Here is a 22322-nt window from a genome sequence, read left to right on the forward strand (position 1 = left end):
TTACCCGAGGACTAGAAGCATTAGTTGGTCTACTTTCTTAGTGATCTATACACTAATTGTGCATATGTACACAGAGGTAGATACACTCCAACACACACACACATGCACTGAATCACGTATCCCCTCCCATAATCTCCTCCCCAATCCCCTGGCCCCTGTCATTCAGATCTATGAACTTCCATTAGCAACCATCTGTTTCAACCTGCAGCAAAGCTATTACACTACACACACACACACACACACTCACCTCACTCAACGTATGGCTGACTAACTTCTTCTAAGCCTCTAGAGAATTTGCTGAAGCATTGCCTGTTTAACCTTCAAAGGAGAAGCCACATGTAAACTCACCAACACCAGCTAACAGCAGCACAGTGGCCCTGTTTGGACCTGGCATTAATGTGTCTCGGTGATCTGATCACAAGTGGACAGCTCTTACCCGTCAGTTCAGAGTGACCACTTCCCAGCTCCATATGCAAATAAACATTAAATAAAATGTAACCATTATCATTTCCCTTTGCAAATACCAAATGTGTTGTATATTGTTGTGGAATAAGAACATATTTGTCAGTTAAGTGAACCTAAAAACACAATGTTATTGTCTACTGGCGGTCCCAGGGGACCTCCATGCTGCGGACGCCGCCGACAATGGCGAGACACTGCCAACACTACCAATGCTAGCGACACACACATACTGTAGCTTCAGAAAGCCGGGCATGAAAGCGGTCTGGTGGCAGGTGGCAGATCTGTGCAGAGCTTGAACAAAAACAGCAACACGTCAGAGACAAGCGATGAAGCTATAACTATACAGAGGTGTCACAATCTCAATTCTACATCAAAAAATCAATTTCAACCTTCAAAGTCAACAGCAGGATTGACTAATCTCCCATTTTCTCTCCGCCTAAAAAAATAGACTTACTTCAAAGACACAGCGTACCTTACAGGTAGCCTCTTTTCGAGACACCAAGGCCATTGGCATAGTCCGAGATGATGGAGTGACAAAGAGAACTGTAAAATCCTCTTGCTTCTCTGAAGTCACCGGTGTGGCAACATTTTGCCATGAGTTATGCAAACAACAAACGTGTGTGTGTAGACTGCAGAAGATTTAGAGACCACAGCAACCAGTCTCTGATCACCCCAAGCAGAGGAAACAGCGCTCAACAAACTGTTTGCTATCTCCACCTAAAATCGATTGTGTGTCTACATCGCTTTGTACTGTAAAGCATGTGGGTGACGACCGACAGAGATTTCACGGTGCATTCAGGTGTACTTTGTAAACTTGGAGAAACTCAAGCTGTTGCTGTAAACTATACCTTAAAGCCTTTATCAGCTGAACACATTTTTTAAATAAAAAATGTAATTTAATTCAACCTCTTGATGCAATGTATATGTCGAGGGCTTTTATTTTGAAAGGTCAGAACAGAATGAGTGAAGCGGTTATGGGCTGCTGTTGACAATGTGGGAGTGATAAAGTGATGTTATTTGAATTAGAAGTATAGTTGTGGATCACCTCTTTCCGTGAGTAACACACGTTAGTAGTTTAACTTCGCCCAGGACAGAATCACGTGCGTACTGCTTAAGGAATGTGACCGTATCAACCTTCGAATGTGGTCTCAGCATACGGATCTCAGTACTTGATCAATGTAACTGAACTGTGCTAATGCTGCTGCCCTATACTGATGTGTCAACCTTCAAGCTCTCACACACACACACACACGGACACACACTGGGAGGTCATTACAAACACACACGCACAGGATAGGATACAGCGTTGTGTTGTATAAACATATTGTCGTATATCTAGATTATATTATCTATACTATTAGGCCACTCTATCACTCTCACTGATGAAAGGTCACAAAATCCCACCCACTGTTTCTTGGCAGTATTTCACATTAGACAAAATGTCAGAACCTGATCTGCTTCATGGCAGTTCGCTGCCTCCAGCACTTTTCTTTACATTGTCAATGCACACGTTTGTTTTAGCTTTGAATTTACCATTTCCAGCTCCAGTTGAATGCTCTGCTTTCCCTTTTTTTCCCCTCTAAACAAATGTCAGTGTACAGCAGAAGATTTATATATTTTTTTGCCGTGTTCCTGCCTCACACAAAGTCATTCATTTGAGTGACAATATGGGTTCCAGGCAGGAAGTGTGTGTGTGTGCGTGTGTGTGCGCGTGTGTGTGGGGGGGTTGATACAGCATCTAATTATCCAACTCCTCCAAAGGAAAAAAAAAATGCTTTCCGTGTTTAAGCAACTTGTTCACGTAGCAATAGCATCTGCTTCACTCCTTCATTTCCCCGTCAGCGAGAGACAAATGAATGGAAATGACTGCTTTGTGCTTTTATGCAGCCGTCTCTCCAAACTGCATAAAACATATATTTCTAGTCTCCCATGTGCGATTTTTGTATCTGCAGAGAGGCGAGAGAAAAGGAGAGATAGAGACACTTGAATCAGGAATCGCTGTGCTAAAACGCAGACGTTTTTTTTCTTTCTTTTTGTTTTTTTTTCAATTGCAAGGCAGTACTCTTGTCTGTTCGTTGTTTTCTTTCCTAGAGGGCACAATTGAAAAAGATCATTTTTATGAAAGGGGCTTTTGAAAAACAGCTCAGCAATCAAACATTAAATATATGTTATACTGCTGTGTGGTGGAAAAAAATGAAATAAGCTCTGCGCAAAAAATGGTGCCTTGTTCGGACAACAAAAGGCACAATACGGTCATCTGCTTTTCCTAGTGAGAGAATTTTGTAGAATGGGAAAATAATGTTTATAAAATATGTCATAGTTCACTAAGCAGGTCAAAATCCACCCAATCTCCCAGCCCTCCACCCTATCGGATCCCTCAACCTCCGCTGCCTCCGCCTCATCCCAGCGATTATCCACCAGCTCCCTCTTATCAGCTTCATCAGCTGATAGGCCTTATAGCAAAATGGTTCCCATGGGAGGAAGTCGATATGTAACATTTTGTGGATACAGACAACGGAGATGGAGAAACCTCCCCATTTTTAATCAATCCAGTATTAAAAACTGTTTAATTGCCTTAGTAGATCTATGGGGTAGTGAAATTGCACATTCCCTGTGTACATCTTATACATTTTATTCTGGTTCAATAATGTTGTTTTTTTTAACTTGATCACTGGGGGGCTAGATGTTGCTTGTGGGCGAAGTAGCTGTCGGTAGTGAGGTAGATGATCCATATCTGAAAGCTGGCCTGATATCCGTGGTCTGCCTCTGACCTTTTTCTCCTTTCTTGTGGAATGAACAAGGCAAATAAGGGGCTTGTGTCCTGAAAGGGGGCTGTTAGATCCTGACAGACCATTGATCATAACAACAGGGGCTGTTTTCACAGTATGGCGCTCTTACATAACCAGATACACACATGTACACACAGAGTAACCAAATGTAAATCAATCAACAAATGTCTATCTTACGGTATTTTATGTTTTGGGCACAGAAATTACATTTGTTAAGTTATTCTGTCTCCACTGCAGAGAATACATTTACTTCAAGGCTTTTGAACACAACACAGGAGAGTAGCCTATACATCCATTTAGAGCAGCGACACACTGAGTTGTTAAACTCTGTAGTGAGGAGGCACTGGTCTTTATTTTAGTGCAAATGTGTGTGATGCAATTATTTTGGGATATCAAGGTGCACCGCCACATATAATCATATTTCCTTTCCTCTGGCAGCGCTGCTCTCTCAGTGATACATTTGCTGTCTGAGGTCTCCCTAAACCCTTTAGACACCCAGTTAAGTATATGTATACAATCTAGATCTCTTATTCAGGATTCTCTACTCAATTACAATTACCGTTGTTTTTTTGTGAAAGAAGGATACTGACTAATTATACAGAGATGCACGTTTGCAGAACTACAAATGACAGAAAGGCTCCAGAATCACTTTTTTCTTTCTTTTTTTTTACCGCCGTCTCAAAAAATGAAAACGCAGACAAGTCAAAAAATAATTTCAGTCTTGTACTTGAACAAGACTTTGTTTGACACAGTAAGAAACAGATTAGATCAAGCAAAAGGTTAACCCCCCCCCCAAAGAAAACATGTTTTATTTCTCTGTAGGGCCCTTTGCATAATGTTGTCACTTATAATAACAATCTGATCCTCTCAGTGGCAAAAACAAGACGTTTTAGTGGAAATACATTGTATGTGCAGAAATTCCAAAAGGATTACATTGCAGCCCATTTTGCTGCAGCACTCTACCTCAATACTGGACCGGGTTTAAAGAATAGTTGTACCCATTATAAACTGAAGTTACCCCGTAAGTGTATGTAAACACTCATGGTTTTAATCAGAGAAACTGTTGCATACATTTTAGTAATCTGATTGGCAAAAGGCCACTTTTTGGAACGTACTCCTTTTATCCCAGAAAACACAAGATCCATTGGTTTGATGTTGGTTGTTGATGCTGTTAGTTTATCAATTCGGCTATGTAGAGTAGAGAAATGGTCTTGTAATTATTGTATTATGAGCCTTTTCTAAATGATTGAAAATAAAAAGCTGTCTCGTAGTGTATGCAGCTGACAAATCCACCACACAAAGAAAAACACAAAAAACTGACTTGAGTAGCCGATGTCGGTTTTCTTCTGATCATTGACTTTGTCTGCGAAACTGTGGCAGTGAAGAAAATAAAGTGCCTCGGGGAAATGGAAAGATCTATTCTAACAGCTTTAGAATATCAGAACATCAGCTTTAGAACTCGAATGATCCCAGAGATCAGACTCGCTGGACCACTACAGTTCACCAGCGAAGCTCTGTCTTATTGTAACGTCTGTGCTCCAGCAATTAGAAGTGATCTTCAGAGGAGCCGTTTGGCGGTTGTGCAGGTGCTCCCACCAAGGCTGCTGTATCCGTCTGCAGTGCAGGACTGCAGGAAATGAAAAGTTGGACTGTTTGTGAAAGACAAAAAGGGACGTGTTTGAAAGGATATGAGAGGTCATGCAGCTCATGTTGCTCACAGTAGGAATGACATTAGTGTCTTTTTGCCTGGCCTCCTGTTGACTATGTTTAAACATTCTCGTCATGGTTAATGTACACAATCCCCACCACTTGTCCTCACAGAGTAAGGACACTCACGCAGAGAGGCCAAAGGAAGCAGAGGTCGGCTTGCCTTTATTTTGCTCTTCCATCAGAGCAGGCAGTTAATCTTTGCTCGGCCCCGGCTTATCTAGGTGCCTGCCACCCGAGCCCCTGCCCAGGGAGAAGGGCATCTATCGCCTCAGCCCTCTCTCCCCCCACGTCTCCTCCGTCCCCTTGCCTTCCCCTCATCTCACTTCTTCTAGGCGGCTGAATGGACGAGGTGGCCGCAGATTGAATTATTCTCCCCCGTTCCATTTCACCCAAGTTTGCATTCATTTGCAGAGCGCTGTCACTTCTCTTCTGTTGTGTTTGTTTCTTAAGCGGAAGCCGTACAGAGTCTGTCTCAGCTTGTTGCATGGTCTCATATCAGTTGTGGCATTGGCCTGCAATAGTGGTTATGCAAAAAAGAAACGGGGCTTTTATTTGTGTTAGAGCGCATTCGCAGAGGCCCAGATCCCCAGAGCTCCCCTGGTGGCACTGTTTCACACATGCTGTGTGTGTGTGTGTGTGTGTGTGTGTGTGTCAGGGTTCCCATCTGCAACCCTTTCTCCCACACATTAGGGTCAGGACTATTCGGTGACTTTCAAAGTCTTTCTTGTGACGTTTACCAGCTTTTAAATGCATGTTTGAGGTTTAGACACAAACATTTTAGAGCATATAATAATGAATGAAGTCTCAAACCCAGATGCTTTGTTCACAATAATAGAAAACATAGAAAAGCAGCAGATCCTCACGTTGGAGAAGCTGGTTCAAGATAATGTTTGGCATTTTTCCCTGAAAAACAATGACTTAAACAATCAAATCAAAATTGTTAACTGGATTAGACCAATCATTTATCGCAGCTATACGTCGCACACATCCAGTCGAATCCCAGAATGAACAAAAATTGAAACCTTTTGGAACCTCACGTGTTAATTGTTTGTTTTTAGTGAACTTAAAAGTCTAAATTATCTTAGTATCTTGTGTACTCAAGTCTTCAGCAGGAGTTTTGTGTTTACACTTTCAAACTCTGTTACATCTGCCTCTCCTTTGCAGCCCATTGCCTTCCTCCTCTTCCTCTTCCTCCTCCTCATCCTTATTTTCTACCCCACTGTCTTGAGCTTTGACAGCCTGTCATAATATAATGACCTAACACTTTTCATGATTGGCAAGTGTATTTTCATACAGGGGCTTGGAGATGTGGTTTGATGCACAGTTCACTTGTTCTTTCCGCTGACTGGCAGGTGGCTCCCCAAACTACACGGGCAGCAGGCCTGTTTGTTTGTTTATTGCCCATTTAATTCATCCTGTGTTTGAAAAGCTATACGCAGCTGTCGGCTATAGCTTTGGCTCATTTGAGGCAGTGACCAGGGGAATGGGACACTGCCTTCCTCTGCCGAATGAGTGACAGGAAAAAGGTGTTGCGATGGGAGGAGAAGGTAGGGGAAGATAAGAGTTTGCCTAGAGGCAGCGGTGGAAGGGAGGGAAGGGAGGAGACAGTTGAGGAGAATCTCAAATATTGACCTTGGAAAACCACCACTACGATAATAATTATCTCACTCTGTCCCCCTCTTTTACTCTCTCTCCCTCCCCTCATGTCTCTCTCTTTTTCATGTGTGTCCTTTGCTCCTCTAATCTTTGCAACCTCAGATAAAAGCAACCAGACTCCTTTTCTTCTCTTTGACACTCATTAATCCCCATCATTGATTACCAACTTACAAGCTCAGGTTCAGCTTATCACAATAAGCCTCTACCATTTGACCTACCACCCCCACCCCCCTTCTCATACTGTACAGTTTATAATACTGAATACTGTACGCTATCATAGACTGTATTAAAAGATGGACGACGTGAGAGCTCCCCAAAAGTGAAGCCAAAACATCTTGATTGCTCCCTGGTGGCCGGCTGCAATAAAGGTCATTAACCCTGTCCCCTGACATGAGCCAAACAAAAAAAATCAAAGTACGGGTCAAATAAATTCGTTTTTTTGTCAAATTAGGTAGTTCTTATCACACAGATATTTACAAGTGTTCATTTTAAAGTGTGATTTCAATTAGTTATTTGATGCTATAAAAAGTATGTGAGACGTTATGATTGACATCTGTGATTTTCTCTCGCTGGTTTTACACTAATGGCAATTCAAATCTGTTTTTTCGTCAATACAAAATGATAAATATTATATATTTCTCTACACCACAAAAAGCACAGTCCTATACTTCCTTTTTGTTGAATGATATTAAATTCTAGCATCTTGAATATGAATATATGACAAAAAAATAAATAGAGATTGTTTCCTGCCTGGAGTCCTTTTCTGTGGCTACAGCTACAAACATCCAGCATGGAAATATTGAGTTTCCGCTAGTGTATTGAAAGCCCAGTGGCCCGCCGGGCCTAACCGTATATATGTTTTTTAAAAGCATTTCTAAGATTTTATTTTGACTAAATGTGTTCTACAAGTAGCAAACGCCTTAAAGGAATAACTCAGTGTACAGGCTGAGTGCGTGACGTTAGCGTGTGTGCGGTTGAAAGGGAAAGAGATATAGAGAGAGCTTGTGTAATAGTGGTGCTCGGCACCCCCCTGGAAAAAAGACACTTGGCCGCCAGGCCTAACATCTGAACTGACCGAAAACCCTGTAAAATTTCTTGCATCTTCATTACAAATAAATTCCTTGCTACACACACACACACACACACACACACTGAACACAGGTGTTTCAATGTAAACGTCTATGTGCACGATAATGACATATTTTAGATCGCTCATTTGTCCTCTCTCTTGTTCTGAACCCTGACTGGCTGCACTACCATTACAGATGAGAGCTGCTTCTTAAGGGCAGCCACGGCAAACTATGCTAAGTGAAGGCGGAGGAGTACATCTATTCTTTTAAATTGGTGCTAATGGCAGACTATTTAAAAGTCAATTAATTGCTAGGGGCCAAATGCTCAGTGGCAGTTAATGCTGTCACAACTCTGAGTAGTAATTGGATGTGTTGATGGGACGTGCCTGTGTGTGCTGGTGTGTATTCCTCTTGTCAGAAGCTGGGTGGCTGTCTACGGCACATCCAAAAACTCTCAGCAAAAGGACCGTCTGTTGCAGGTGAATATTTTCCATGAAGCAGAGCACCATGGGGAGCAGCATATCAGCCTAGATTCAGTTTGTGGAGTTTAATCTACTGTTTTTTTTGGCAATTTTCAATAATTTAAATTTTATTTTGCACTATTTTTCCTGGAATAATTTGAATCTCTCTTCTATATCCCTTTTAGTTATTCTCCGTTTGACATCACTACCTTCATCTCTAGTCTCACCTTTTCACTCTCTTCCTCACTTTATCGTCCTACTCTGTGTGGAGAGGAAGGGAGGGAGAGAGGGGTGGGGTAAGGCCTGAGATCGATGTTGGTCCTGTGCACACAGAGACCGGCAGCTGGCTGATTCGGAGTGATCGATCAGGCACAGAGCATTTGCTCTGCCAGACTGCTGGGCCTTTGTGGATGGAGATTATTTCTAAATTATTACAGGAGGCAGATGCTTGTCAGAAGATGCTCTCTGTCAAGGTTAGACTGCTTCAGCGCTACCTAGATCCCTCCTTCTCTCTCTCTCTCTCTCTCTCTCTCTCTCTCTCTCTCTCTCTCTCTCCCTCAGTCACACTTTTGCTTTCTTCATCTTCTTAAATTCACCTACTTTCCCTCCTTTTATCTTTCACCATTTCTTTCTCTCCCCACAAGGGCTTTTCAGTAATTTTACATATTCCACATTGGTCTTTTATATTGTGTATCTGTCTTTGTGCTAGCCTGTTGTTTCCCCAACAGGAGATATGTTTAGCAAGTTATAAGTGAGATAAAAGGCACACAATGTTTACCACTCAGGTAATGAGAAACTGAAAATGCCGTTGAGTAAATTGACTTCATACACACAGAATGTGCTGCACAGTACCATCTTTGACCAACGTTAGTCTATAATGATACTGAATACAACAGCAGGCAGATTTAAATAAGGCATTTTCATTCCCTGCCCTTCAACAAAGCTGGGTGCCTGGGTTCTTTAAAGAATAGATGTATTTGGATGGCTTTTATGCATCTTTGTTCTGGGTGACTGCCATATGTGTGTGTGTGTGTGTGTGCATGTGTGTGTGCTTCTGAGTCTTTACATGTGCGCATACCTTTAAAATTGAGTAAGACGTCTCGACTGTGTGTTTTGTTAGGCTGATTAGACTTGGGAACGGCCTTGTACGCCCTGGGCTCTACCTCTTGTTGTCTCGTTCATTTATCCTGAGCACTGCTTTATTCTCATGGTCAGCATAAATAAGTCCAATTCTTCTCTCTTCCCATATGCAATTATCGAAATTACGATTCCTTTAAGATTTCTAAAAGATCACTTTATTGTGTCAGTAGGTTTATGTATGATGATACAGTTACCTTTAACACCGGGGTTCTGGTGATTGCAACTTGTCCGAGGGATATACAGTACAGTAGAGCTTTTCCTTTAAATTCCAGTTGCATAGAATGAAAAAAGTGACCGGTCATAAAAAGGAACTCCAGGATAGTTAAAAGAACAGTCTGCACCTTATTTAATTCATCCAAGGACAGGTGAACACATCCATTTCATTATTGAGTTGATGTGTTTAACCTATTTGAGCAGTAATTATGTGTGCAATCAAATGTTGCACATGTTTTAAGCAAATTTGTAAGAAGAGAATATGTGGCTATTGTCAAGAGGTTGTGAAAAGATTACACATGATAAATAAACAAGCGGCAAGTGGCATTTCATGTTTCTCACCTTAGCATGCGTGAATGTCAATTTATTGAATGGATTTGTCTCCTCTGTCTTCATGCATCATTTAGCATTTTTGTCAGCCAACATGGGGGGCAGAAAGAGAGATGACATGATGGAAAAGATCGATTCAAACATGATACATCGCAGTTACTCCATATGTATCTTCGACCCAATGGCTACACTTTACTTATTGATCATTCTTATTCGTTTTGGCATACAGTGTATTTGAATAATATTCATTTTCTCAAGCTCTTTTTGTAAGTAAATGTGCATTGAAATGGGTGGAAACATAAAGTCCTTAATGCAACTGGAAGCCGGGGGGAAAGATGGCTTCTCTTAAATACGCTCCTCAACCGCCCTAAATACGTCCGATTTACATGTTTTACCTTGTTAGCTAGCAAGCTAGCCACCAATGTGTCAAAGTAATGTTTCTGCTGTGCAAGACGTGCAAAACCAACAACCTCTTTCAAACTCTTCCTCAATATGTGGCAATAATGTTTATACAATCTGCGGTTGTAACAAAGATTGAGAGTATTGTTATTGAGTGCAGATGGTTTTGTGGATGGTTCTTTGAACTCCAGATGATATTTCACTAATAAAATACAGCATCATATACAGTACTATCAGTCACTCGAGTGAATTATCAGCTCAGAAAATATAGCATGCTCAATCCACATCTGACAGACATGAAAAGAAAGCTGTGGGATTATTTTCTTAGACAGGACTGGGAGGGAGAAAAAAATCAGCATCATGAGAGTTTGAAATGAAAAAAAAATGTATTGACTTTATAATTTTGCATGCAGTGACTTGGATTGAGATTATTATTTGTCTAACAAACCTTTACGCATTTCGTCATTTTTTTCACAGCCATCCCCTTTTGTATTTGGGAGTGGATATTTTTTTATAAATTGGAGATCCTACATTCTTGTAGCACCACTTTCAGCACATGTGAATGCTGAGCATCAACGCCCTTGTTAGATATTCAGAGAATCTTCCCTCAGTGACCAAGGAGTATAGACTCGATGAGGACGAGCCACAGCAGAGTGATCAAACATTTGCATTGTTAGCCAGATGTCGTTTGCATTAACATATGAAACCTGCTAGCTGGTCCTATACCACACAGTGAAAACAATGGCTTCATTTGTTAGTCAGAAGACATATTGACATTTGAAATGTCATCATACTGTATCTGCAATTATAGATCCATCTAATATTGTTTTTGCTAATGGAAATTGAATGTTAATTGGATTTACAAATACGACAGATCTAAACATGATCTTTTTTTTCTGGATCTGGAAGACTAAAGTGCATCCTACATTTCAGGAACAACATACACAAGAATTTCAAAAGCAGCTAAAGTGCCGATGAAGAGTTGAATTGTAAGTGTGTGAACATACTGTAAGACCAGTGACAAGTGATTACAGAAACCTCATCACTGTGTGTTTTCGTATATATCTCCACAGGACACAGAAAATGCGGATATATAAATGCCAGGGCACTTAGCTCCATTTCTCTCTGGTAACAGAGATCTCCTCTGGGAGAGATAGACATTGTGAAGGGGGGAGAGAAGAAGAGAGGAACAGTGAAATGGAGGCAAGATGAAGCCTGGATGGGGAGAGAGAGGATGATGAGAAGAAGGGAAATGAGAGGGATTAATTGTTCACCCAGGAGAGGAAGATAACATCAGATGTTTAAAAGCCGCCACAACTAATCCTGTCATTTCTTGGACGAGAATAATGAAAATGGAAAAATTATATCTCTTGGAGAACTGGAAAGTGAGCTAATCTGTATGCCTGTAACAGGCACATGTTTGCGATTGCTAAATGGTCTACAGATTATAGTATATTGCTACTCGCATGGTATCATTTTCCATTGTAAAAATGTCATTTTATTGGATGCAGTGTTGCTGTTTTTATTCATGTTTTATAATTTCCTCAGTGATTCATTTTATTTGTGTAACTCTTGTATAAGATATGCTATATTTACTGTAATTTGCATGGATAAAGCATTGTATTTTTACTCTATGCAATAGCCAGGTATTACTAGGCATTGGCATTGTTCCTGACAATTCCAAAGTATACCCTATGGTTTAGATTGATTTTCAGCCAAGGATTTGTAATTCAGTATGAAAATCAACCTACATTAATTGTGCATGTTGTACAATTTGTGTTTTTTATTATCGTTATTTTTCTTTTTATCCCTGTTGCAGAAAAAGCGTGGCATTCAGGAGCTACAACACAAACAATATAGGCAAACATGGATGTCAACAAAAGAGATTGTGTGAATTTGGTCATTTGTTGCATTTAAGCGGTTGCTGTTCAGCAGCCGGCTCTCCAGCCGTAGATGTCAGAGCATTATGATAAAGGTGACAAAACATTTACTGTGATGGATTACCAATATCAAGCAACTTTAAAGGCTCTCAAAGTTCACTCCGTATTGAAATGAATGTAAACCAGCGCTGCCTGAAGCTAGGAAATCAATCCAAAAACATATGGTACGCCTTTGAAATCAGTTGCCAGTAACGTATAGAATACAAAGTTTGCAGTTAATGGGCTAAAACATGCAAAATCATCTGCATGGCCCTTAAAATCCTGGCAGAGACCCCTCCTGATGTTCTCTGTATGGGGCCAGCTATCTGCCCTACTTCTGACTGCATTTCCTATCCTATCCAAGTAGCTCTCTCTTCCTCCGTGACCCACACCTGCCGCTCTCTCCAACATCCCCTCCACCCTTTGGGCCCGCAGCACTCCCTTCCCTCCCCTGTCATATCTGTCAGAGACGTTCAGTAGCTGGTGTTGCTCCAGGCTTCAAATTTAATTTGGTTTCAATCTGCTGTAATTGCTTTGAGAGACGGCCGTGTCTGCACGTTTTTCCTCCTTTATATCTGCTGTAATACTTTACGGTGTGTGTGCGCAAGTGTGTGTGTCCATAGATGAATATGACTGAAGGTGTGTACTCATGTGTGCACATGTGTGTAAATCCCAAACAATTGCCTGGCCACACACTGTCAATGATACACTTTGTCAAACACCAGCTGCTGTCACTGGACTCTCTGGCACTTTGACAAGGCTTTTGTCAGATACCGTACACTTTTTCTTTATAGCGGAAGAGGAGGAGGGGAGGGAGTGAGGTAAATCTGCAAGACTTCACAAAATATCTGTTTGGTAACACATCGTGACCTTTTAGTTGAATAACCCTCCTATAAGCCATGAATGCGTAACTCCTTTCATTATTCAGCAATCTAAAGTAAGAGGGAGGATGATTGAAGTAAAGGGCAAAAAGATGGACGGCAAAAATAAACAGTTTGCCCTTGAATTGCAGGCTGTGGTGAGGTGAAAGGAAGGGTGCTAAGCTGATGGACTGAGATAATATTGGTTTGTGTAAAAAACAAATTGTGTTTTATCCCTCTCTTTCCAACCGCCTGCTTTTCGTCCTGGTGATCTCCGAATCAGTCTGGCCGTTTCTGCGCTCCATTGCAGACAACTATATAGCAGAAAAAAATAGGACAGCTGTCCTTACAAAATTACTGATCACACATTATTTAAAGAACTTTCTTTTTTTTTGTATTTCAGATATGATAATGCTCAGTAAAATTTGCCCCCCCCCCCAAAAATCCTTTCATTTTCTCATTTGTCTCAACAAATCTCGCCTGACCCTCTCCAACTGTATTTGCATCCAGTTTGAGCCTGTCAAAGGAAAGGGCACAGAGAATACAAATGTGTGTATAATTGATTGCTTGTTGATTAGTGAGGGCTGATTGCAAGTGTACAGTGTGTGCAATGAAGTTTGTGTGGGTGTAAAATGTGACCAGTCGTGATTGACAGTGTGTCTTAATGTGTATGTGCATATGCATTAAACACACACACACACACACACACACACAAATATGCTGTTACAAACACGGTTGTCTTACAAACGAGATGCTGAGGAGTTTCAGCCGCTGCCATTGTTTTCCTGTTTGTGTGTGAGTGTGTGTGTGTTTTACATAATGTGTGTGCTTTGGCATAACTACAGTTTTTGTCAAGATGTAACACAAATAACAGATTGTTGTGCATACGCATCAGCTCTCAGTGTCGTTCTGTTGCATTTGTGTCATAGAGTGCGTGTATATATCACTCTCACCTCTGATCAAGGGGACATTTGTCCTGCATCTTGATGCTGTTTCGCTCTGCTCCTCCCCACTTAGCCTGCTGAGAAGACAGACGAAACAAGCAGGTCATCCAAGCAATCGCACGCACCTTTTAACAGATGTACCAACTAAAAGAGCAGTCATGTGCTCCGTTTCTTTCTTGTCACTTGGCTTCTCTTGACTTGTTTTTTTTGAGCTATCACTTGTTCCAAACAATGGGTATGCAATTTTCTCCTTCTCAGTCACCTGCAAGGTCGATGCCTAATGGGCTGCTAGAGAAACAAGACGTCTGAATCTTTTTTTTTTGTAAATGCCGCCTTTAGGCTCCCCTCCCCTCTCACTCTGTCTCTGTAGTCTGACTACCAGTGACAGCAGGAAAGGCCGGGCAGCAGTTTGGGCATGTCTGTGACTATCTGTCAAACAATGGACAGTGAGCCCAACCAGCCAGACACCCACATGTCACTGAGCTGATCCTGGCCCCTGCTCGCACGCTCACCCTGAGCCCCCTGCAGGCCTCTGCATGTAGGGCAGTTTGCTACTTGCGAGACGTCCGGGCTGCATGTCTTTGTGGAGTTGACTCACTACGACGATCCTGCACTGACCTTGTTTGACCCTTTCTGTCTTTGAAATTTGTGCTGGATATGTGCATTGTGACCTGGGCATACGTAGAGTAAATTATTTGATTAAGCTGTTTGCAGCATTCCTCCCAAATGAGGTTTAATTGAATCTACAGTGGTAGTTGCTCCATTGAATTAAAATGGTCGTTGGCCCTGTTCTGTGATGAGTCTGCCACTTAGCTTCACAGACTCTGTGGTTTAATGAGTAAATGCGTATTGTTTTCTCAAATGAAACAAAAAGTGCCCCAATTAGATGAAAATGAATATTGTTTTTATGGAGATACTTCAGCAGTCAGCAATATATTAGACTAGCTCATTTGCTCCCGTGACATTGCTTCTAACATAATCGTATTTTGATTATATTCATTTTATAAAGTCAAAAGTAGACTGATTAGTACACAAGAGCTCATGATCAAGGTGGATTACTTTCAGTGTAGCTCTGAAGACCGATAATGAGGGAGTTTAGCTGCTGCAGAGAGCTTCTGTATTGTTCCACAGTAAAGACGGAAGCTTTTCTTGTCCAATTAAACTACACACGCTTTAGCACAATGCTGGCAATCTACTGTGGAAACATGGTGTTTCTGTGGGCCTGTGCGGTGTGTGTAGAAAGCTGGTGTTTGATTTCGAAAAGCTGGTGAGTTGCTGCTGCCGCGGGTAGGTGACAGCTCGCGTCTTCCAGATCCGGTCTCCGTGGAAACAGCAGAGTGGAGTTCCAATGCTCTGCTGTGGAAAAGCAAAAAGAAATTGTTAACATTTCCGTTGAGGAGGGGGAAGATAATCGGAAGGGCGGGGGGGGACAAAGGCAGGGATTATCTCAGCACATGCTACAATAGCACTACATACACAGCAACTGCAAACAGGCCTGCCACGGGGGACTTTTGATCACAGAACAAAGACGGGGTCTCCCACCCATCCATGCAGATCCCCTGTCAGAGTTCGCTAATAAGGACTACAATACCCTGCTGCCAGTAGCAAACCAACCAGGGACCTGGAATTAAGGGTCATTATTTCTCCTCATTATGGACTTTAACATTGTTTGGCCACTCTGAAGAAGAGAGCCTATTGTTTTTATCATAGTAGTTTGTTACTGGAACTTGAAATGGGAAGTCGTCTACGCCGCTTAGAAGAATGTGTGTGAATGCACTAAAAACATGTCGTAGGTTTTCAAGCCTCTTCCCGTTTCATGCCTGCGTCAATGACGAGTTCTGTGCCGTGTGAAGTCAATCAAACATGTTGAAGTTGGGTTTGTGTCTGTGTTGTTGGAATTAATATGGCTTTAGAGGAGGGAGAAAGGTTGAGAGCGGCAATCTGAGACAGATGGAGAGAAATGGAGTACAGCATATAGATAGATAGAACAGGATAGAACAGCCGAGCGAAGAGGAGTGATAGAAGGATGGCGAGAGAATGAAAAGTGGCGGGGGGACGGCGGTTGCAGCGGCGAGGGTGCGAGGCGAAGTAAAAGTGAGTTTGTCTGTGATGTTTTAAAATTCTAGAGTGGAAAGTCCCTCCATCTGTTATTGTGGGACGGTTCTGACTCAGTGATTTCTATGATTGGCCTTAATCCCGGCCGAGTGGAGAAGACAGAATGAAGAGCTTAAAGCAGACTGCTCTCACTCTGACAGGCTCCACTGGCTGCTGCTGCTGCTGCTGGTTGTGGGGCTCATTGGTACTCTCAGTCTGCTGCCCCCTAATGGAATGACTGCTGCACGACACTGCCCCTCTCTGCACTTTTACAGCACACTGAGCAGCGCTTACGGCCATGACACTGTGGTGACATTTTGGTGCAACATGAATAAGTCAGTAGCCATTAAAAACAGCAGTTTTCACTCAACTTTTAATGCTCCTTGCAATGTCTTTGATGAATATGACCTCATATGGTTTCATACACCAAGAAGCAATGTGGCTTACAGATGTACCCTTTACACTGTCTCTCGGTAAATATGCTTCTTCCTGATCCTTCATGTGTCAGTAGATACAGTGAAGATGTAGCTCCTAGTGTTGCTATGTCTGGATATCTAATTCAACAATGTGGGAAGGACCCTTAAGAAAGCTGTTCTATATATAGACATATTTTTTCATCAAGCTTAGTGGCTTACCATTATGATTGTCAATGTCCACAGCAGCCAATCATTGTTAAATTTCCTAAGGGTCTTCCCTCACCCGCCTTGTGACCTCAGCAGAGGCATTTCACAGTCTTTTCGTCCCCAAGGTGACTTGAGCGTTCCCAGAAAACGAGCTGAGGGGGTCATTTGGAACATGTCGAGTACCTCGATTTAAGGCTGCAATCACATGTACAGACCGCGTTGTGTTTTCTCAAGTGCTCTCTCACTCAAACACACACATCGTGGGGCTGTTTTGGAGTGTCCCTAAAGATCACACAGACAACAGTGTGGTGTGTTTCGAGTGCCCTTTAAGTTAATGCTCGGTGGAAGGGCCTAACAGGCTGCAGCAATCAGGCGGCCCGGTGTCGAGTTGGCACTCACCACAGCATGACGCTGTCCGTCCCTTGTGTGCTGTCATTCCCCTAGAAATAACATGACTCCGAGTGATTAAACTGCTCCCCTCTGGAACGGAGCAAACCGAACAGTTATGAATATTAAAGATCCTAATCGCCTCACGCTGAGCTTTTTTTCCCCCCCTGCTGTCTTTTTGCCCTGTGAGTTCACAGTCAGGGAGCGCGGCTTTTTACCGTCAGGGCTCTTGGACAGCGGCGGCGACACGAGGGCTGTACAGCCTGCAGTTGAGCTGTTTGTACAATTACACTATCACCTGCATCATTATGTACAGTGTTTGCGTACATGACGGACTCCATCGTGTGTTGTTTAAGGCTGTAGACAGGGAGGTACTTCACATGCTCCTATCCATTACAGAGTTATGTTTATGGTTCTTGACCTTGCCTTTAGGCTTGCTGACAAATGGCCCAATGTGATGCATTTTGTGTCCAGGTTACAATGGCAATAACATTAGAGTGCCATGCTCATGTTGTAAACTCTTCTGTTGTCTTTGTGCCTGTCTGCTGTAGTGTTATTGCTGTGTTGTGTGGGCCTGTACTGAGCTTATCTGTGCTGTACTGTGCTGATCTCACTATGCTCATCCAGTCTTCTAAGCTGCTTGGGCTCCAGCCACCAGCATAGATGATATATCCCTGCCCCCCACCTTCCCACATCTCTCACTCTGATTCATTGGCTGTTTGTGTTGCCCATCCATCTGGGCCAACGCAGTGAAAGGAAAGACACATGAAGACACATGGCTGTTTTGAAGCAGGGGGACTGCATTAAGCTGCTCGGGAAGAGATAGGGTCCGAAAAAAATGGTGGTCTACCAGGGAGAGAGCGAGGAAAAATACCATGGGAGAAGCAGCTGGAGAAACAGAACTGGAAAAAAAGACACGTGTGCTACTCAGGGGGAGAGAAATGGATTTTCTAAAGGGACAAAGTAGAGATTCTTACTGACAGATTAAATGCAGGGAAAAAGACTGAGCCAAAGGGATGAAAGGGTAGCTAGATCAAAGATCATGACACAAAAAAACAGGGAAAATTGTTCAAACAAATGCAAAAAGAACTTTGCATATTATAAAAAAAAACATATTAAATATTCCAGCTGTTTGACACAGATTGAAATCATATGGTTTTCATTTTCAGGCAAATCTCAGAGCTGGGAATGCAGTGAGATTATTGTTCAGATGCTCAGTGTTTATCCCTAATTGAAAACTGTAGTGTTGAGAGTTTCATCAAGAGATTACCACAGTGGCGCTGCCCTTTAGGAACCTGACCCTTTTTTTTACGTATTTTCTAATCGGCTCTTTGGTAATAATTTAAATGGGATAATTATATCCTCACTTCATTGTTTCAGTCGCCTAATGTCTCATTAGGAAATGAAATAAATCTTATCGTTGTTATTTAATGCTTGTTCGGGTGATTAAAAGTACAATGCACAGAGGACTTGAATGGATCCAGATTTTCACAAATTGGGTTAGTGATATCACAGTATGTACATAATCGAAACCATTAAGCTCCCGTAACGTCCCTACACACATTGTAGGGCCTGCACTGGTATTCTGGGCCTGGTCTGTGTTTAGAGGAGGTGGAGCAGTATTGTGTCTGCGTGTCTGTGAGTGGGAGGGTCAGCTAAGACAAGGTGGGCGGGGCTCTTAATAGAAATAGGAGAGCTTATATTATAATGAGAGTTTATGTCTTGTGTGTTTTTGGTAGATAAAAAGCCTCAAGTGGAAAGGGACTGGTTCCTTCAGTGTGGCTCCTCAGATGAATGAGCTCATACTGTAGCAGGGGTCTAAATAGGGTTAGTAATTTCAGGGCCCTGGCCCCATGGGACTTTATGGCTGATCACACTATTTTGAGACAGGAACAAAATCGCCCCCTAGAGGCCCAGGAAAACCTAGATACTGAGGCACGAGAGGGAGGGCTGTGGGGAGGGAGAGAGATGCTAAGGCTTCACCATATTTGCCACTTGGATGACTTCCTATATGAGAAGCCTACATACTTTAAGCTTCTTCAGAGATAAACCTAAGGTACATCATGGTAAATGATGTTGGACTACTAAAGCACACTTTTAAGACAACATCAGTGGCTAGTGGTGCCTGATACTAGTCAAGAATACTGAAACTAGAAGAGAATATTGAGTTTCATTCTATACAAGTCATGGTGTTCAGATGTTTCAGTTGCTAACATAAAGTCAATCAAACCATGTATGTGGAACTGTATTGTAATGCAACTGTGACACTTGACAACTAAAGCTACGAATCAGCCAACATCACCTTTCTAGCTAATGTCTGCCTACACAAATGTGCAGTGTCAGGCTAATCTGTTGGCAAACAAACCAGGAGACAGTACACACGGCTCAAAAACTAACCTGCAAATGTCAAGATCAGTTAGTATGGATTTCCACTGGTGTGGATCTACTTCAGTACCACTGATGATAATGGTCAGGTGCCTTGGCGTGTTACATAGTATCTCATACCCCTGCCAGCTCAGTCAGTCAAACAAATGTTCTTAACACTTTTGGCCAATGTCCATCAAATTCCCTCATTTAATTACATATTTATAGTGATCAAGAGTTTGATTATCTCAAATGTTAGTAAGTCCATTGTTTTTTGAAAGACACTACTGCAGATACCTCCCATTGGAACTTTCCAACCAAAGCCAATTTTGAGAAACAATTCGCAGCTTCTCAAAACATTTAACAATTGTGTGTAGCTTAAGCTGATGTATAGTGGCAGTGTACAAGCAGTTGTTGGCTTGTGGTGCAATACTGTCATTTGGACTGATTAAGGAGGACAGTGTTTTTTGGTTTGGCGCTCCCTAATCCTTTGAATTATCCAGCTAATTTACAGCTGTACCAGTTTTTATAGGGAACAAGGTCACCACCATATTCCCATCTGTTTGTCTGTCTCTCTCTCACACACATGCACAGACATACACACAAATCAATGTCCTGTTGACTTCTGACACACACTCTCTTTTTTTTGTGTTTTCTTGTAGAAACTGGCCAGGGAGGCGGAGCAGCTTCAGAAGGAGCATGTATGGCAAGACGGTGTGACGGTAAAGTAGGACACCCAATCCTCTCCCTCCTTCTCCGAGACCTCTTCCTTCTTTTTTTCCTTTTCCTTTCCAGGCTATTTTATGTGTAACTCTTTAATGACAATGTGATCAGCATCACAGAGACAATGTGGTAATAAAGCCTGATTTTATACAAGTGGAAACGACACACAAACACAGTCCTACATGTACGCACGCACATCATAATTGCTTACTCTTGGAGGTGTTATTGAAATGGTCGTCAGTATTATCTAAGAGCCTTCTGTCTGTTTTGTTTCACAGGATGCAGCAAGTTGAACATTGTATTCTTGTGCAGCTGACCTTTAAAACACAAGAGATCCGCTCTTGAAATCCAAAAAAAAAAAAAAGAGAAATGTTTTTACTCTGGTCTGTGTGTTTGACGGTGTCTTTGGGAGCTTGCGTGCTCCACTGACTCTCAAATTTGCAAACACTCAAATGCCCCATGAACATGCATGCATACTGATGCACATGCACACATACACATATACAGTGGGTACGGAAAGTATTCAGACCCCTTTAAATTTTTCACTCTTTGTTTCATCGCAGCCATTTGCTAAAATCAAAAAAGTTCATTTTATTTCTCATTAATGTACACTCAGCACCCCATCTTGAAAGCAAAAAACAGAAATGTAGAAATTTTTGCAAATTTATTAAAAAAGAAAAACTGAAATATCACATGGTCATAAGTATTCAGACCCTTTGCTCAGTATTGAGTAGAAGCACCCTTTTGAGCTAGTACAGCCATGAGTCTTCTTGGGAATGATGCAACAAGTTTTTCACACCTGGATTTGGGGATCCTCTGCCATTCTTCCTTGCAGATCCTCTCCAGTTCCGTCAGGTTGGATGGTGAACGTTGGTGGACAGCCATTTTCAGGTCTCTCCAGAGATGCTCAATTGGGTTTAGGTCAGGGCTCTGGCTGGGCCAGTCAAGAATGGTCACAGAGTTGTTCCGAAGCCACTCCTTTGTTATTTTAGCTGTGTGCTTAGGGTCATTGTCTTGTTGGAAGGTGAACCTTCGGCCCAGTCTGAGGTCCAGAGCACTCTGGAAGAGGTTTTCTTCCAGGATGTCTCTGTACTTGGCCGCATTCATCTTTCCTTCAATTGCAACCAGTCGTCCTGTCCCTGCAGCTGAAAAACACCCCCATAGCATGATGCTGCCACCACCATGTTTCACTGTTGGGATTGTATTGGGCAGGTGATGAGCACTGCCTGGTTTTCTCTACACATACCGCTTAGAATTAACGCCAAAAAGTTCAATCTTGGTCTCATCAGACCAGAGAATCCTATTTCTCATAGTCTGGGAGTCCTTCATGTGTTTTTTGGCAAACTCTATGCGGGCTTTCATATGTCTTGCACTGAGGAGAGGCTTCCGTCGGGCCACTCTGCCATAAAGCCCCGACTGGTGGAGGGCTGCAGTGATAGTTGACTTTGTGGAACTTTCTCCCATCTCCCTACTGCATCTCTGGAGCTCAGCCACAGTGATCTTTGGGTTCTTCTTTACCTCTCTCACCAAGGCTCTTCTTCCACGATTGCTCAGTTTGGCTGGACGGCCAGGTCTAGGAAGAGTTCTGGTCGTCCCAAACTTCTTCCATTTAAGGATTATGGAGGCCACTGTGCTCTTAGGAACCTTGAGTGCTGCAGAAATTCTTTTGTAACCTTGGCCAGATCTGTGCCTTGCCACAATTCTGTCTCTGAGCATCTTGGGCAGTTCCTTCGACCTCATGATTCTCATTTGCTCTGACATGCACTGTGAGCTGTAAGGTCTTATATAGACAGGTGTGTGCCTTTCCTAATCAAGTCCAATCAGTTTAATTAAACACAGCTGGACTCCAATGAAGGAGTAGAACCATCTCAAGGAGGATCAGAAGAAATGGACAGCATGTGAGTTAAATATGAGTGTCACAGCAAAGGGTCTGAATACTTATGACCATGTGATATTTCAGTTTTTCTTTTTTAATAAATTTGCAAAAATTTCTACATTTCTGTTTTTTTCTGTCAAGATGGGGTGCTGAGAGTACATTAATGAGAAATAAAATGAACTTTTTGATTTTAGCAAATGGCTGCAATGAAACAGAGTGAAAAATTTAAAGGGGTCTGAATACTTTCCGTACCCACTATATATATATATATATATATATATATATATATATATATATATATA

At 42.1% G+C, this 22322-nt stretch overlaps 1 protein-coding gene across 3 annotated transcripts in view; it reads left to right on the forward strand.

Moving 5' to 3' along the window:
* The window catches only part of cacna2d2a (calcium channel, voltage-dependent, alpha 2/delta subunit 2a), a 141687-nt gene that overhangs the window by 49923 nt on the left and 69442 nt on the right, over window positions 1–22322 (forward strand). For all 3 annotated transcript variants that reach the window (XM_031843958.1, XM_031843967.1, XM_031843976.1), the window contains exon 4: window positions 20084–20143. In XM_031843958.1, coding sequence (XP_031699818.1) covers window positions 20084–20143 — 60 coding nt within the window. The remainder of the gene's footprint in view (window positions 1–20083; window positions 20144–22322) is intronic.

This window comes from Anarrhichthys ocellatus, unplaced genomic scaffold (genome assembly GCF_004355925.1).
Source record: "Anarrhichthys ocellatus isolate YVR2014 unplaced genomic scaffold, GSC_Weel_1.0 scaffold1, whole genome shotgun sequence".
In the NCBI taxonomy this organism is placed as follows: domain Eukaryota; kingdom Metazoa; phylum Chordata; class Actinopteri; order Perciformes; family Anarhichadidae; genus Anarrhichthys; species Anarrhichthys ocellatus.